This window comes from Maylandia zebra, linkage group LG20 (genome assembly GCF_041146795.1).
Source record: "Maylandia zebra isolate NMK-2024a linkage group LG20, Mzebra_GT3a, whole genome shotgun sequence".
Lineage (NCBI taxonomy): Eukaryota > Metazoa > Chordata > Actinopteri > Cichliformes > Cichlidae > Maylandia > Maylandia zebra.
Window position 1 is genome coordinate 32340243 of NC_135186.1, and position 18994 is coordinate 32359236.

Consider the following 18994-nt stretch of genomic DNA (forward strand, 5'->3'; position numbering starts at 1 on the left):
CTATAGAAAACGTCTGGGTTGTGCTTTGATATTCATCATTTGGACATACCTTGATACTCTAGTTTTCTTTTCTCCAGTTCAGCTTCCACTTGATCTAAAACCATGGCTAACTCCCCCAGAATTTTCTTCAGGTAGTTCACATTATCATGGTCCAAGATTTTTGCCTGTCAATTAAACAAGTAAAAAAGTAGCACGCATTAAACTGATGTTTTAATGTTAAATTCAAGTGATAAATTGTTATAAGTTGACATAAATCAAGCCTTTCCCAGCCCCCTTTTAGGCAAGTGTGGCTTCTTATTTAGCAGGACTCAATTTAAACTGTTTTAACTGCAGATGGTGTAATTGTTAAAGCAGCAGTAATTACTTTTTTGTAGTTTTGATAACACTGAAATTTTAGCTAGCAGGGAACATTCCCATAAAAATAACAAACCTTACATAAACTTTGTAATTCTGTCTTTAAGAAAACATTCATTTGAAGCACTATTTCAAATCCTAACAACGTTCAAAGAATGGTGTTAAGTTGCAAGTTATAAAATGTCCTTATACATATTTATGACAATAAAAAACAAAAACAGTATTCTGCATTATTCTGATTTGAGGACATCACTGGTGTCTGAGATGACGGGGTTTTTAAAATGCTCCTCGAATGCAATTTCTGAACAAAAGGTATTCTGAATGCAAAATTATGAGACTGTGTCACAGATGTTACTGGATAACATAAACTATATCATTTAAATCAGGTTTTATGATAGATTGACACATTGCAGTGAAATGATTTCTAATGCCACGAGGAAAAATATCAAATTTGGAGACTACACTAAAAGTGTTTCACATATTTTCAGGAAATAAAATGTGTCATTTTAACATTTAGCCTAAAATGCTGAAAACATACATTTTAAATTTGATATTTTGACATGCAGTGAGAAACAGCTAGTGCTAGCACTGCGACAGCAAAGCAAGAACTTTCCTGGTTCTTATATATGCTGATCAGCTGGAGCCGTTCTGTGTGCAGTTTGAATGTTCTTGCTGTACCTGCACAGGTTCCATTCGAGTACTGTGGCTTCCTCCCACAGTTCAGTGCAAATCACGTTAACTGGTGGCTTTAAAATGGCCATAGGTGTGGATGTGACAGTGTGTGGTTGTCCTACTCTGTTAACCAGTCTGACTATCTGCCTCAACCAAAGTTAAACAGGGAAAGCTCCACTCACTCCAAAAACAACATCAAAAGCAACATTTTCACTAAACATTTTTGGAATACTTTGCAGAGATTTATTCAGCCTTTAAAAACATTTTTTGGAAGAAAAGAAAAAACTTATAGAAAAATAAAAAACATCTCAGAACATTATTTCAGCCAAAAATATGTATCTAGTTAAATGCTAAAGCCAAACGCCTAAACTGCTTTTTATTGCTTACAAAAAATACAAATAACCTTAATATGAATTATTCTATGGGGGGCATGGAATCTGTTTAAAACTGTCATAATAATGTAAAGTAATTGCAGTGTACTTGTATTTACATAGAATTAGTCTTAAAAAACATTTAAAGCACTTTAACTATATGTCACATCCAGTAGCTCTAAAGATATTTCACTCAAAGCCACAAATAGGAAAACTAACGGCACTGAAGGAAAAGTCAGGATTTCTTCTCTGATCATAAATGACGCAATACCTGTCAGTTTAATAGAGACTTAAACTGTTTGTCCCCCCAAAAAAGCATTAAATACATAAAAATCATACTCGTTACATTCCCGTTCAGGGGTCTCAAATATATGTAATTCAAAATAAGTATATTTTTATTCAGGATTTAAAATTTTAAGGGTTTCACTCGATGAAGCTAATCTTACAGGGTGTTTCCTGTGTGATAACCTTCACTTTGTACCCATGAAGGATATTAATACATCAGTTTAAGATGCTAATTCAGGCAGCTGCCCTAAATAAGTATAAATGTATTACACATTTAGAGGATTTAATGGATTTTCTATGTGCTCTATAATTTCTTGAAGGGATAACAACAATTTAAAAATGTACAATACACTAAGCTATTAATTCTTACAATAAGTGAGAAATTTATTTAATTTTAATGCATCATTTAATGGATTAAAGGCCCTGAAACTTATGCAAATGAACTCCTATGAATTGCAGTATATGAATCACACCCTGAAAGTCATCTTAAGTCTTCACTTCTGAAGTGTATATTAATGAAATCTGTAGTTGTGAAGGACACTTAAAAGTTAAATGTTAACGTTAATGAAAACACGGGTTCACCATTAGCTTCTTCTGTTTGGAGAGGTACGGTTCTGTCAGCTGAGGCTCCTCATGGTCCAGCTTCATCAGCTCTGTCGCAGCGTTGGCCAGATGTCCTGAAGTTACACACAAACACAGTGCATGCATTCACATTAACTGTGTCCTCTGTTGTTCAGGAAGGGGAAAAAAACACTTTGAATAATATTTAGACACTGTGCTGTCTGCCTGGCATATTTTACTAAAAGCAAATACGCCAGAGTCCAGTGTGTTTAATCTCCAAGGGGATGTCTGACAATACAAAGCTTATTCCCATCTGAGCTCCATTCAGTCTCCCGAGGGCAGAGGAAGAAGCTTGTGTCATCAGCTGTTACACATATTGTTTTTATTTACGTCATCAAGGACATAAGATGTGTCCGTGGTGCACTATAATTTTTTATATTGCTAACGTACAGCACTGTGCAAAACACTTGAGCCACCTCTCATTTCTTTCATTGGGTAAATATAACACAGTATATAAGGCTAAAAAATAGTTTGCACAATTGAACCAAACCTCAATATTTGGTAGAATCATGTTCACAAAAGACTTCTATGGATTTTGGGTGCCTTTTAGTCTATTCTCTGTCGAGATGAGCCCAAACTGCTTAAATAATGTTGAGGTCTGGACTCTGAGGAGGCCAGAACATGACTGATAGTTTTCCACTGTGTGTTTTTCTATCCAGGTATGATATTACAACATTAACAGTCAGTCAGGCAGATAATATCTGCTCACATTCACATAACTTCTTTTGTTAGAGATACTATTTTTTTTGTTTTGTTTTCAAAGGAGCTTGCAAAAAAAAAAGCGTCTGGACTTCTTTAAGTTGCTTGAAGGCGTTTCACCTCTCATCCGAGAAGCTTCTTCAGTTCTGATTGTTTTGTTTTGTTCTTTAACTACTGCTGTGGACAGGAAGACAGGCGAGTCCAGGATTAAATTTGTTTTTGTTACCTAGCACAGTCCGGTATGGCTTTTACTGTACTACACTTTTAATAGAAGCTGTTTTCATTTTGTTTCTCTGGTCTGAATGGCATGAATCCACTCATCTGTGTTGTTTTTTTGTTACCCTTCTTTTTGCCATCTGGGTAACTAATGATGAGTCAAAGTAAAAGATTGATGTTTTGTCTTAGTGTTTAACCTACTTGATTTAGCTCTACTCAGGTAGTTTTATGATTTCCAACTCAAAGATCACTTGAATAATAAAAAAACATGCAGCTAAAACAAGTTTTTAAGGCATACCAGATATAAACCTTTAATTACAAAAGCATTTTTATGCATTTTGTGACCTAATTAAGGCAGTTTGGTAAACTAACAGAACAAACAGAGGCAGGTGTAGTTCAGCGCAGGCACCATTAATTCAATTCAATTTTATTTATGTAGCACAAATCACAACAGTTGCTTCAATGTACTTGATATTGCAAGGTAAAGTCCCTGCAATAACACGGTGATTGTATTATGTACTTGGACACTGAAGTTTATATTTTTAGCCAAATCCACATACAATACTAACAAGTGTAGTTAGTAATGACATTTAGTGTAACATTTGCCAAAAACAGTGTACAACTGTGCTCTGAGATTCTGTTTTTACAAAATAAAAGTCAAACCTTTGAAGTTTTACTTCTTCAGAGTTAAGCAGGAAGATGGAAAAATTCATACGATAGACTGACACATTACTGAGTTTGTTGTTTTTTGGGGAATTGTTAATAATAAAGATGAAGAACTTGGCCAGGATGCAGAATCTTTTAGTCTTCTAATATTTTGTCAGTCTTTACTTTAGCTGCAAACCTGTGACGCGGCCTATTTTTTGCATATTTTCCATGAGTCTGCTGGAATGATGATGACAAGATGAACCCAGAAAGATAAAAATGTTTGTGTCTGAACTGTCCCTTCAGTCTGAATCATAATCATCCAAACCAAAGTTTACCGCACAGAGAACACCGATGCGTTCAATGAAATACTCCTTAAAGTTGATTTTGCAGGTCCATCACAGACTGGTCAGGATTTCACTGGATGATTAATTCTCCTGCAGACTTTCTTTTATATCTCATCCAGCCTGTTGCTCTGATTTACATGACAAGGCCATTACCTGATGTGAAGAGCACCACAGTTCAGGCTGGGAGGTCTAATATCTGCCGTTAAAAACCTGGCATCACTACAAAGTGCTGTGTTAAGGGTTTTTGGTATTGAGTAGCATCAAATTACACAGTATGCTAATCACGCTGTGCACATAAAAACCTGGGATTTGTTTTACCAATGATGTGGAAAATGCTGCAAGGAAGATGAATTGCTTTGCATTCAAAATGCATGTGGTTTTCGTCGTAGGAGTCTCTTTGGTACCAGAGCTGAAGCTGAGTCACGCTGAGTGTGTGACAGTGTTCAATATAGCGAGTTAAAAGCACTGAAAAGTTTTTATATCTTTAAAAGAAGAAAGTAGTCGAGAAAAGATGACAAAACCAAAATAGCATCTACCTTTCATCCTGTCAATCCACAAGAAAACTTTCTTTACCTCAGGGATGAGCACTAGGGACAAACATGGGACACTTTTTTCACCAATGAGGGCCCAGTATACACTTCAGTGGGTACCCCTGTTTAACTCCTCATCAAAATCACTGCTGAAGTTCAAACTGAGCATCAGAATGGGGACAAAAGGTGTTTTAAGTGACTTTGAACATTGCATGGTTGTGCCAATGATCTACCTAAATATTCCCACGCAACCATCTCCGGTGTTTACGAAGACGACTTTGAGCTGATAGGAAGGCAAAAGAAACTCAAATAACCACTTGTTAACACCACGGTATGCATAAGACCACCTCTGAACACAGAATGTATCAAACTTTGAAGCAGATGGGCAGCAGCAGAAGAAGACCACACCTGGCCCTGCTCATGTGAGCCAAGAACAAGAATTTGAGGATACAATTCACATGGCTTCACCAGAATTGGACTGGCAAAATGTTTCCTGGACTTATGTGTTTTGATTTCTGCTGCAAGATTTGGACAATAGAGTAAAAATTTGGTGTAAACGTGAAAACACTGATCCATCTTGCCTTGTATTAACAGTTCAGGTTGCTGGTGGTGCAATGATGTGGGTGTTATTTTCTTGGTATACTGTGGGCTCTTTAGTACCAAATTTAAATACCAAGCCTTTCTGAGTATTGTTGCTGACCATATCCATCCATTCATAACCAGAGTATACACAGAGTGCAGTGGCTTCATGCATATTAAGTTAAGTTCATGAGTTCATAATAAGCAGAGATGGACAGTAACGCGTTACATGTAACACATGGAATGTGCAGAAAATAGGTTTAAATGTTAAACTAATTTCTTCAAGTCAGAGAATGGTGCATATAATTTCATTTTTTGCTTGATGCATAAAGTTAAAAAATTAAAACTGATAAAACAAGTTTAAAAAAAGAGACTTTTCCATTTGATAAATTTTTGTATGATGGATTATGCAGAAAAAGTAGAATTGGGCTGAAAGATCTATCGCTTTATCGCCTATTCAGGTTGTAAATTGTGTTTTTAAAAAGTAACTAATTAACTAAGTAATTTATTACTTTTGAAAATAAGTAATCAGTAAAGTAACAGGTTTACTTTTTTGGGGAAGTAATCAGTAATTAGTTACTGATTACTTTTTTCAAGTAACTTGAACAACACTGATAATAAGTGTAACTGTATTCCAGAGTGAGCAGATCTCAGTCCAATGGAGCACCTTTGAGATGTGACGGAGCAGGGGACTCACATCATGAATTTGCATTTATTTTAGGAACAATCATATGATCCCCTATGAGCAAGCACTTTGGCGACAGTGGGAAGGAAAAACTCCCCTCTTACAGGAACAAACCTTTGACAGAACCAGGCTCAGGGAGGGGCGGCCATCTGCTGCGACCAGTTGGGATGAGAGAATGTTTCTAGCACCTTGTTGAATGCTTACCACTTAAGGCTATCCCTAATTCTGTTGTTTGTTTTAAACTTCCATTGTTTTCATTCAAATTCTGTTGTGCTCATTCAAATTCCGTTGTTTTCATTCAAATTATGTTCTTTTCATTCTAATTCCATTGTTTTGATTCAAATTCTGGTCTGTTCATTCTAATTTCGTTGTTTTCATTCAAATTCTATTCATTTCATTCTAATTCCATTCTTTTCATTGAAATTCCGTTGTTTTCATTCTAATTCTACTCTTTTTATTCAAATTCTATTGTTTGTTTTAGAATTCTGTTGCTTTCATTCAAACTCTGTTTTATACATTCTAATTCCGTTGTTTTCATTCAAATTCTGTTGTTTGTTTTCAAATTCCGTTGTTTTCGTTCAAATTCTGTTGTTTTCATGCAAATTCTTTGGTTTTTGATCAAATTCTGTTCTTTTCATTCAAATTTTGTTTTCATTCAAATTCCGTTGTTTCCATTCTAATTCTGTTGTTTTCATGCAAACTCTTTTGTTTGTTCTCAAATTCCGTCGTTTTCATTCTAATTTCGTTCATTTCATTGAAATTCCGTTGTTTTCATTTAAATGCTGTTGTTTTAATTCTAATTCTACTCTTTTTATTCAAATTCTATTGTTCGTTGTAGAATTCTGTTGCTTTCATTCAAACTCTGTTCTGTACATTCTAACTCCGTTGTTTTCATTCAAATTCCATTGTTTGTTTTCAAATTCCGTTGTTTTCATTCTAATTCCGTTGTTTTTGTTCAAATTGTGTTGTTTTCATGCAAATTCTTTTGTTTTTGATCAAAATCTGTTGTTTTCATTCAAATTCCATTGTTTTCGTTCAAATTCCATTGTTTGTTCTCAAATTCTGTTGTTTTCGTTCAAATTCCGACATTTTCATTTTAATTCTGTTGTTTTCATTCTAATTCTGTTGTTTGTTTTAAACTTCCATTGTTTTCATTCAAATTCCGTTGTTTTCATTCAAATTCTGTTCTTTTCATTCAAATTCCATTGTTTTCATTCAAATTCCATTGTTTGTTCCCAAATTCCGTTGTTTTCATGCAAATTCCATTGTTTGTTCCAAAATTCCGTTGTTTTCATGCAAATTCTTTAGTTTTTGATCAAATTCTGTTCTTTTAATTCAAATTCTGTTGTTTTCATTCAAATTCCGACATTTTCATTTTAATTCTGTTGTTTTCATTCAAATTCCGTTGTTTTCATTCAAATTCTGTTCTTTTCATTCAAATTCCATTGTTTTCATTCAAATTCCATTGTTTTCATTCAAATTCCATTGTTTGTTCCCAAATTCCGTTGTTTTCATGCAAATTCTTTGGTTTTTGATCAAATTCTGTTCTTTTAATTCAAATTCTGTTGTTTTCATTCAAATTCCATTGTTTGTTCTCAAATTCTGTTGTTTTCATTGAAATTCTGTTGTTTTCATTCAAACTCTAGAAGGAAGCATTTTTGCTTTTATTGTGGAGCCTTTTTTTATAATTTGACCTTTTCACTCTGTATTAATTGATAAATGTAATATCTTAGAAATAACAAAAGGGACAAAAATATATCATTAACTCACCACACACACAGACACACACACCTGCAGACCCACATGTATCTATTCAGATATTAAACGTGTGTGAACATGCATTGTGAAATGGAGCAGAGCCCTCTGTCACATTAAATTAAACTGAGTCAGTGAACACTCTGATTCTATGGACACTGCGTGCCTTTGTGCTACACACACTCGAGTGGACTCAGTTGCTAAAATTTGCAAATCATCCTGTTTCTGGAAAGACCCTGAAGTCTTGCTCAGTTTTTCGTGAGGAGATCAGACAGTCTTCATATTGTACCTTTTTTGGGGAACAAAGGTTTGGTCGGTTAAAGCTATTTTGGCTTTTTCACATAACTGACCTGAATGGACAGAGAGCTGCGTCTGTCCTTTAGTCAAATTTGATAAATGTTTTCTTTTCAGATTAAAGTTACTGAAGTAATGGGATCATCTTGACAGATATTGGAAGAAAAGGAAGCTCCTAAGAAGAACTTGAATCTCCTTCGGGAAGCCTGAAGAACTGTTTCTGACGATTACTTCAAGACATTACACAAAAGCTTGCCTCAGAGAGGTCAGAGCATAATGAAGATAAAGATGGTTTTGACTTTCCGGTTATAGAGTTGTTTTTTACCTCAAACAACATCCTGTATTTCCATTTATTTTTGCACATTTCATTAAATCTGCACTTCTTTCCTGTTTGTTTTTGTTCGTTTATTTTAAATCTCTTTGTGAACTTTCAGGATGTAGCTTGAGATTTACCTCTTCTATAGTTCTGAATTAAACGCAGGTCAGTCTTTGTGATGTATGTTTGTCCTTTAAATAAGCGGCTACAGAAGCAGCAGAAGGTCAGCTGACGTAACACAGATGAAAACAGCTGATCTAGCTATCAACTGTCTTGTAAAGCAGCGGTCCCCAACCGTTTTTGCGCCACGGACCGGTTTATGCCCGACAATATTTTCACGGACCGGCCTTTAAGGTGTTGCAGATAAATACAACAAAATAAAACTAGTACCGGTACCGAAAAAAAAAAAGATTTATTCATAACACACGTGAAAAAACTCAGGAAAACCGAGTTAACGATCAAAACGATAACAAAATAATGCTGAAAACCAATAAAAACCCTGAAAACTACACATTTCACACCTGAGCCTCACCTCTCGCGGCCCAGTACCAAATGACTCACGGACCAGTACCGGTCCGAGGCCTGGGGGTTGGGGACTGCTGTTGTAAAGGTATTTACTTAATCTGTTAAAATTAACTGAATCAAAACTGATGTGAAAACAAAAAATAAAAAACTTACTTGAAAATTTGAAACAATGCTTCTTATTTCTTACATCTTAAATATTGGAGGAACCTGAACTTTTCTAACACTGAATAAATTTGTTATTCACAAGAAAATCAAATCTGCACTCACAAAGCAGGGAGGCAAGCTAACTGTCAAGAGCTATAGGAATGTTTATAGACATCTCAAAATACAATAAAAATGCATTTGATTAAAAGGGATCCTTTATTTCTTCTATTGACCTTACACTATGTTTGCAAAATAAACAACCCAAAAACCATTCTCTAAGTAACACAAGCTGTTTTGTAATTCCCAAAGATGCTAAAATACGAGCATTCGTGCCTCCGCAGTGCAGTGAGCTGGCTTCACTTACTACGTATTTCTGCTGTGGCGTACTTTGGGATCATAGAGTCAGTCGTGAGCTCTGGATGAAGGATGCAGCCATGTGTGTACGCATCCATGGGCAGACCATCCAGTAGCTGACGGTACTGCTGCACACGATCGTAGAGAGGCGAGTCTGCGTCAGGGATCAGCTGAGCCACTGTGTCTGTGTGAGTAAGACAAGAGCATGAAAAAGAGAAAACATTTTTACAGGAATACAAACTGGGCAAAATGTAGTGAATCATAATTACATGCTGCAGAGCATTATTCTGTGGACTTTTTCTTAATCTGTCCAAAACCCCCAAGGTCTCTAAGCAACCACACAAACCCAGAATAACACAGTTGTGCCAGATTCAGCTGTCAGACACACAACATGGTAACCTGGTAACAGGTGGAGGACTATAATAAACCACCCGTCACCCCCAAGTACATGTTTGTGCCAAATGTAAAGAAAATCCCTGAAAGTGTTCCTGACATACTGAGCTTTCAAAAATGATACAGATGTTAGGGCTGGAGGTGAGGTCACAGTGACCTTGATTACCAAAATCTAACCAGTTCATCCTTCAGGTGAAGGGAACAACAAGATCAACAACAATTTATGTTGAGTGAAAACACTAGACTATGGTATAACCCAAAGGTAGGCAACCCCGGGCCTCAAGTGACGGTGTCCTGCAGGTTTTAGATGTGTCCTTGGTCAAACACCGCTGATTTAAATGGCTAAATTACCTCCTCAACATGTCTTGAAGTTCTCCAGGCGCCTGGTAATGGACTAATCATTTGATTCAGGTGTGTAGACCCGGGGTGACATCTAAAACCTGCAGGACACCGGCCCTCGAACCCTGGAGTTGCCCACCCCTGGTATAACCACATGAGATTAAATTCCCGTTCCAGATCAACAAAAACACAAATTAAACATTAACACTGTAATTAGACTCCATAACTTTGTTACATCATCCGCCTACTGACTCAATCTGTTCTGCTTACCTGCCGTTACAAGAAAAAAGCTGCATTATTATTATTATTATTATTATTATTATGATCGTGAATTATTATAGACTTTCTTGCAGACAGTTGCAGAAAAGATGGATTTCACTCTCATCAAGTTTTCATCCAACAGCTTATTAAGGCTTTGTTGCTAAGAAAATATAAAAGATGGAGGTACCTTCTCCATCCAAGACAACTTGGAGATGCTTTAAGCCTACATACTTTTTAAAGGCATACAGGACTCTGCTTGCAAAAAGACCTTGGTTCCAGTTCCTGGTAACTATATTCTCTCGGTCGCTACTGTCAGGTCAAAATGAATAAAACATTAACTCCGTTTTATAAATTATGTTCACAGAATAAACATAAATGAAGGTAATCTGGAATAGACTCATGATTATATCCCGTGAGTATGTAGTTTTTCTCTTTTACACCTGTTTTTAAAACACTAAGTTAATGATGGCAAAAAAAACACCAACCTGGAGGATTAAAAAAAGAGCCCAGAGACTCCAAAATAACTTGTGACCCAAAGAGGAGTCGAGTTGTTTGGAGAGTTTTCTCTTTTAGTGACTTTAGCTCAGGCAGGTCCTCCTCACACAGCGACAGGGAAGCACGTGAGGCATGTTGATTTTGTTTCCTGTTAAAGACTGATTATCAACATGTGCCAAATATTTTGTTACCAGAATTTAAGAGTGGATTTTTTCTGCCTGCTATCATATTAAAATGTTTTATATTGTCTATCCTTATAGCTACTGTAAACATCTAAAATGGCCTGCAAACATAAGCTTTATTAAAACAAAATACTTTCATCACATTTTCAGGCTGTAAGTCCAGTTTATTCTAACTATGCTGCACAACGTGGGTTTGAAAAAATAATAAGATGAACTCTACAGTCTGTTTGCACCTTAACACACATAAAAACACTTCCAACTTTTACTACCTCAGAGAGATCCCGCTTTTACATTTTGCTGCCCTAATTCTCGTGTCTGACAGCGCAGCGCCTGGCTGGGAGCGATGGTGTTCAGCATAATGACCTGCTGCTGAGATTCGGTACTGAAAGTGCAGAACAGAGGGAGCTTTTATCTTTCTGCAGGGTCACAGCCAGCCACATGCAGGGAAGGCATCGCTGACAAGACAGAGATAATCAGATGGGTGCTTGACGATGAGGAGAAGCTGAAGGAGGGTGGAGCTGCACGTGGCTGAGCTCCAGAGAGCTGAGTAATCAGTCTCTGGACCTGCATGCTGACCTGGGCATGCCCTGCAGTGGTTCTCTGCAGGAAGTCTGCTGCAGCACTGGTGATGGAAAGATTAAATTAGCAGCAAACTGTCAAGCAACTTCCCGACTGAGTTCATACATGTTCACAATGAGCATGACAAATATATAAGAACAACTCGGGCGATGATTGACATCTTTTTGCAAACAGCTTTTGCCCTGCTGTGCCTCAACAACACTGTAAAACTGTTGCCACTGCTCCACACTGCATATGCCTCCCGTTTCTGAGAAATCTGCACTTTGCAGACCAGCTGCAGCCCACGTTGCCAGGTTTCATTAGGGATTTAAAGGCAGAGAAAAAGCATGCCTGTAACTCATCCCCTCAAATTGACTCCTGGATGAAAGCTTCTGGATAAAACATGCATCAGACTTGTTTGACATTCAGTAGACAAAATAAACAAAACCAAAAAATGCAACAATAACAGCTTAACTAAATTATTAGAGTATAACTGGAGACTGATGAATGATTTTATATCTCTATGACTAACTTGCTCCAAAACAAGTTATTAGCACACTATCAAAAGACTAAAATGAAGTTAGCTGAATGAGATCATCAGACCCTGGGGTCAGCTTATGCACTCTAGCCTTTTATTACTGAGCAAGCAGTGAACCAGATCTTCTGCTGTTGAATTCAAAGCTCTAGGCGCTGCCCTAGACATGTGAGCACTAACTAAGCAGGAAAGCCATGAAGTTTTTCAGTTACAGACCTATGTCCCCAGGCATTTTCTGATCTGAGGCTCCCAGTTTGTTACATAATCTCTCAGCTGATAATCCTATAGAACGTGCCACCTACAGATACTACAGCACAACACAGATAACAGGATTCAGTGTATGCTTCTTAACATTTGCTTATTCTTTGAGCTGCATGTTTGCCAAGCCCGAATGTCTGTGTAGGCTCTCAGTCATCCAGGCCATGGCAGTCTTGAGAGCCTAAAAAGAAGGCAACTGTCCTTCTCTAGGTTTTTGAACACATTTAACCTCTTATCCAAGAGGGTCAGGACACCTTTTAAGGGTTTATTACCTGGGACTCTCTGCCACTTGTTTTAGAACTGAAGAAACTTTTTAGATGTCTTCAAAATGTCTTCAAACATGTAAAGAAATCCAGTTGCCTCCTTTTCAAGCTCAAGAGTCTGAATCTCAGTCATTACCTCACAGCGTACGTTCCTCCATACCCATCACAACTTCACAGCTACAGATGCCGCTTCTCTAAATATAGCTTTGATGGACTTTTTGTTTCAATCATTAAATTATGTCTCTTGTGTTTATATCTGTGTCTCGTTTGTGAGTGCCACAAATGTTCCCCAAGGGGTCACTCCAATTTTGTCTAATCTAATCAGCAAGGATCGTCTCAGTGACATTGGTGCAAAGACGTTGATGCAATGAGTTACAGTTTCACATTATAGTATGCACTGACACAGTCTGCACAAAGAAAACAGATGGCCTCCAATGGCTTCCAACAGTCTTTGTCACTCCAGCTTCACAAACTGGGCAAATGAGGCCTCAAATTTTCTATAGCTCTAGTCAGAGATATAAGAGAGAGATGAAGAAGAAGAATCCCCTGTGTTGCATATCCCGCCCCCTTATAGGGCCGATATACTTTAATTTCAAGTGAATTTTATTACATTTTCTTAAATCACAACATCAATTGCCCCAAGGTGCTTTCTATTGTACGTTAAAGACCCTACAATAATTCAGAAAAAAAACAACAACAATCAGACAACCCCCCTATGAGCAAGCAGGCGGTGACAGTAGGGAGGAAAAACTCCCTTTTAGCAGGAACAAACCTCCAGCTGAAGACTTCAGGGAGTATCAACCATCTGCCGCGACCGGTTGGGTTGTGTTTATAACAAACAAACAGCCTCTAGGAGTGAAAAATGAAGCCAACATACAAGTGCCAAAAGTTAAAGTTTCTAAAATGTCCACCTTAAGTTGACCCCAAATGCAAATTCTTCGTAATAGACTCTCATGTTAAAAGGCCTGACTTTACAGCATTTTAAAATATGTTTATAGCTTGATACAAAAAGCAGTTTTGGCCTCTATGAATAGTTTCGTAAAAGCTCTAAACTGGGTCAAATTTTTATACCAGATTCATCTTAGTACTGCAGTTAGTGGTGTGGCAGCACTGATTGAGATGCCACATGTGTAATCAATCTCTGTCTGCTAGGTTAAACTTCTGCTGGAATTTTTGCTGCCTTCAGTTTTTACACCCACTTAACCTGTACAGCTGGTAACTCACAGAGGTGGCTTACATCAGAATTACAAATACTCATCCTCATCTTTATTGGTGATTACAGATCACAAACCTTTGGCAGAGCACGAGGCGGCGGTTGAGATGAATTAGTCTGGTATAGGTGGACTAATGCAAAAACGAGGAGTGCAGCACACATGCAATGAGCCGGCTTTGAATACTACAGTACCAATTTTTATAGTCTAACTTGGTACAATTAGCTAGTAAACATAACGAATTTTACTGGTTAACAACTCTCTCTCTGGTGGACTCTTTAAAAAGTAGATCTCTGTAAAAGGGCCTCAAACACGCACTTGATGGCTACATAAATATGTCAAGATAAAATAGAGAGGCTAAAGCTACGTCCAGACAAATAGCATCTAGACCCATTAATGATCCATGAGGAAGATATGGAAATGAAAAGAACTTGGGGTTTTTTTTGCAGTGCAGCGTAAAGATGATTTTTCCTGCTATAGAAAGGATGCTTGTAAGTTAAGTGGGACCTATGCAGCTTCCTTATTCCTCTATTATATAGTTACTGTTATCATGGTGGATGCTCATATGGCCAGTTTTAAATAACAAGGTCTTTGTAAGTGATTATCACTGAGAGAAAAAGCATTTTTTCTACCCATAGCTCTGTGTGACGTCAGAGAGAGGGGATGTTTCTTCAAGCTTTAGCAGTGACTACAGAAGCCCAATCAACCTACTGCCAAAATCTTTTGTTTTTGTTTATGAAGGGAAGCCAATAAAAAGAAAGTTTTAAAGTGAGAGCAAAAGGAGCTAAAACAGTGTTTTTCAGACAGTAAGCAGGAGAACTGAACGGCCACAGCAAGCACCAGATTAATAATACATGATAAATAGGGATTATTTTGAACTATGAATTATGCAACGCTTCTCTAATGGAGCATGAATGAAAATAATGAAAATATGCAAATGGAAATGACTCTGCCATCTTTAAACAAGAGAAAAGAAAGACAGCATTGTCCTACCTCCCACAAAGGTTTTCTCCATGTAATCTATAATCTGGTTGTAGTCACTAATGATGGTGTCTCCATGGAGGAAGACGGGCACCTCCTCGCCCAGGTTCAGCCTCATGAACCAGGGCTCCTTGTGCTCCTGCAGTGGCAAGCTCACATCCCTCTCCTCACAGACAAGACCCTTCTCATTAATGACGAGCCGTACCTGAAATTACAAAGGACGTGATTAGTCCAAACACATCCCCTGTTTTTTTATTTAATCACAACATGTATGTCTGGAAATATATTCAGTGGGTGAACATTTGCAATTTGTTACTAGACTATGAAGACAAAATAAGAGGACATTTCATCCATTTTTGGTTTAAGAAAAAAAAACTGCACAACAAAAAAACTGCACAACAAAAAAAACAAATGTAAAATTAAACTCACTAAAAGCTTCCGCTCAGTTCATTACATTGCAAATTGCTGTACTGTAGAGAGAGCTGGTTGTTTGTGTGGTCTGCCAAGCTAATGAGATACACAGGGTGCTAGAGTTTGAGAAAAAAATCCAGGACAATCAGGATACATTACTAACAGCATGAAGGATAAGCCAAGGTCCATGGAGAGCTATTACTGGGAATAAGATTAATGAAAGAAGATGACACTTGAGGCATAAAGTGCTACATTTGGCGGAACGACAAAATGGGAATTTTGCTGAACACGGCCAGACATGGTGTAATGAAATAAACCTAAAGAATGTAGTAAAATAAGCATAGTAATTACAGCAGGACCAGTGGTTTTGGACACCAGGAACAAATCGATGCATGCAACTGAAATGTCAAAAAAAAGAAAAAAACTAAGCCTTTTATATCTCCATCAGCGTGGAAAAGAAACACTAAATCAGGGACTTCTATATAAAACCGCCAAATATTTCAGGTCCCTGTGTTATACTGCTGAGCTGTCCCTGGATGATACCCACAATAACACAGTCACCGTTGCATCGAGAGTTACATAATATTATTAGTCACTTCTTAGCAATGATGCCAAGTAGTTCAGCTGCTTGGGAAGCATAAAATTCACTCCTCTTACACTATACAATAAGTGAACTTCATCTGCAGCTTGCTGTTATTAGGGATGAAAAGCAGTTAGTACTGCAAAGACATGATGCTACGTAATACATCTAAGTAAACTTTTCTTTAAACATACGATGTACTATTTAAAAAGTCTAGTTGTGGCACTAATCAGATCTTAGTTATTAGCGTTTCCACCACCTTCTCTTATAATTTCATGTATCATCTTAGCGCCAGATATAATATTTTGCTAGAGGAATGCAGCATGAAATGACGCAGTGATTAATGCGAAACTGCTCTTCTGATGGCACCTGGGGCCCATAGAATCCTATGTTAAAATTTGACACTATTTTACACCCTCTAAAACAATGTTTATGCCTTCAACGCTGCTTAATGTTGCTTGAGAGGCACTGCAAGCTCACTTTCAGTCTTCAAAACTCACTTTCTGGTATTTTATTAGCCTGTCAGTTACTATTACCTTTGTGTCTGTGCACCACACCTGTACAGTTTATTGATGAAACCTGCTAACAAAGCTTGCTAGCTTTAGTTGACAGCGTAGCACTTCACCCTCTCTTACAGCTGACATCACAGCAGCTAACACTGAGGTTTAAAATTGCACCACCTAAATTCCATAAAGCGTGAATAAAGTAACAGGGACTACTTTTCCACAGTGTCCACAGCTGTCCGAGTGCCCATTCCCAACTGAGATTAATGCCAACCTCAGAAAAGTCAGAGTCAGGAACCAGGTGAGTGAAAAACATTAGCTAAAACATAGAAATAGCATTTTTACACAGTTTTAGCTTTTGTTCAGTTTCACTAAATGTGTGTGTCTGAAGTTTTTTGGGTTCTTGAATGTAGCGATAACCATGTAAAAACTGCCAGAGACAGGCTAATTATTTTATGTGCACCTTTACACTATGACTGCATATGATTTCTTGGTGAGCCTTTGCAGGTCCATTTAGCCATAGCATATCTTCCTTAAAATCTCAGTATTTAAATAGATAAGTCACTGGTTGGTAAGTCACAGATTTTTAGGTTTCTGTATTTTGTAGTGTGAAAAACTCCTCTTATACAAACAAAGTAGACAAATTAAGCAGTCTGGTACCCATTAATTCAGGAGACACAACAGCAGCTGTCTGGCTGAACATAGTGGACTACATTTAATCAAATTCCGGGTCTTACTATTGTTTCAGTCAATCCCTCCCTCAAGAGAGAGTGATATTATACCCCTCTCGTCAAAAAAAGTGACAGGTTACTTCCGGAGCTCATTAATTATTCATGAGCTCCGGAAGTCCGGAAGTAGGAAGTAATTAAATTATCCCCTAATTAAATTAGCCCCTAATTAAATTAGCTCCGGAAGTCCGGAAGTAGGAAGTAATTAAATTATCCCCTAATTAAATTAGCCCCTAATTAAATTAGCTCCGGAAGTCCGGAAGTAGGAAGTAATTAAATAATAAAAATATGATATTCATAAAAATATAATTGATTATTTAGAAAGTTTTTTATATATCAAATTAGCATTCTTTTATTTCTTTAAGCAATTAAAAAATTTATTTATTTTTTTATGCTCAAAAAACGCCATCTGGTGGTGGGTCAGTGTGTGCGCGCGCCCGCGCGCGCCCGAGGCTGTGTGTCTGGGCGCGCGGGGGCGCGCCCGTGTCTCCGGACCGTGCTCTCTCGGGCTCTGTGCTCATGTGTTTAAAAATGTATTAAACCATATTAAAATTGTTTAGTTAAACTTGTGCTTTTGTAACGTTCAGTATGGCCACAAACACATGCTGCATGCCTTGGGGGAAAACTTTATTTAGATTTATATGCATTTGTAGATTTAGAATAAAACTCATACTCAGAAAAAACAACTCGCGATCCCCGCAGCCCCCTTAACCTAATCCTTAGATACATAAGCAGGGAAAACTCCTTAAAAAACCCTCCGCTATTTCTCCAAAACCCTACAATAACTTGTTAGGGTACCCCCTCTATTCCCAAAACCTTATATTCGATAACAGGGAAAATCCTGAAAAAATCCTTAGTCTTTTTTCTCAAATTCAGCGCCCCGCGGCTCCCTTCATGCTCAGCCAAACAAAGCCAAAACTCCTTTTAAAAATTTCTCCGCGATTTCTCCAAAACCCCTAGAATAACTTGTTAGCTACCCCTCTATTCCCCCCAAAAAAAGCGCTATAATCCAAAAACATTGGGAAAGCTCCTTACTCTTTTTTCTTCAAAAACTTGCCTCTTGCTAGCTACCTCTAAAATTCTACGCAGAGTCTAAGTTCTACCTCGCTCTTAATCGCACCGACCCGCAACAGCTTCCAGAGCACAATTTTTTCCTGCTTGTTCGCTCCCCGCTCTGCTCCCGAATGCGCTGCTTACCTCGTTTGAAAATTCCCCCCTTAGACCAACTCCGCCTCACTGCGCCCCGCTGCCAATCACATAACCCTTGCACCGCTCCCTTCGCACCCCGGTTAGCCAATCCACTCCAGGTCTGATTTTACGATCTCCCGCTGATGTTAAGACTATCTTCGAACCCCCAGAAGACCCCTGCCTTCAGCCATATCAACAACTGGAACCGCTCAGACTGCTTGCGACTTCGCATAGGGAGCGGCCGATTTCAACAGCAACTTGCGTCTCTTTCCTTATCCGCATATCATTCGGTAAGTGTTAATCTTGCTCTCTAACTACATTTTTGCATTTTCCTTTTTACCATTCTGTCAATCCTTTCATTTAAATAAATAAATAAATATCACAATGGTTTGTAACAGGTACAATACACCATCCATCCATCCATTCGCCTCCACTTATCCTTTTCTCAGGCTCGCGCAGTGCGCTGGAGCCTATCCCACGTGCAATACACTTTAAAATATATATAAGCTCCACTTTTAACCCCCGTAAAAGTTTATACATTACATGTCTACATCACCTATCATGGCCTCATCGGGTATCTCATATCATCTTGTTATTGTTATGTTATGCTCCTTTGATATTTTGCTAGTTTGCGTGTTTTAAAACTCTTTTTGTTTTTCTTTATATTTTTAGACCCAGATGTGTTAACCTGATCCCTGCGAAACACCAGCTCTGCG

At 37.8% G+C, this 18994-nt stretch overlaps 1 protein-coding gene across 1 annotated transcript in view; it reads right to left on the reverse strand.

Moving 5' to 3' along the window:
• The window catches only part of gdap1l1 (ganglioside induced differentiation associated protein 1-like 1), a 37899-nt gene that overhangs the window by 2160 nt on the left and 16745 nt on the right, over positions 1-18994 (reverse strand). Inside the window, exons 2-5 of the mRNA XM_004560278.5 lie at positions 14881-15073; positions 9403-9576; positions 2265-2359; positions 50-164 (exon numbers count right to left, since the gene is read on the reverse strand). Coding sequence (XP_004560335.1) covers positions 50-164; positions 2265-2359; positions 9403-9576; positions 14881-15073 — 577 coding nt within the window. The remainder of the gene's footprint in view (positions 1-49; positions 165-2264; positions 2360-9402; positions 9577-14880; positions 15074-18994) is intronic.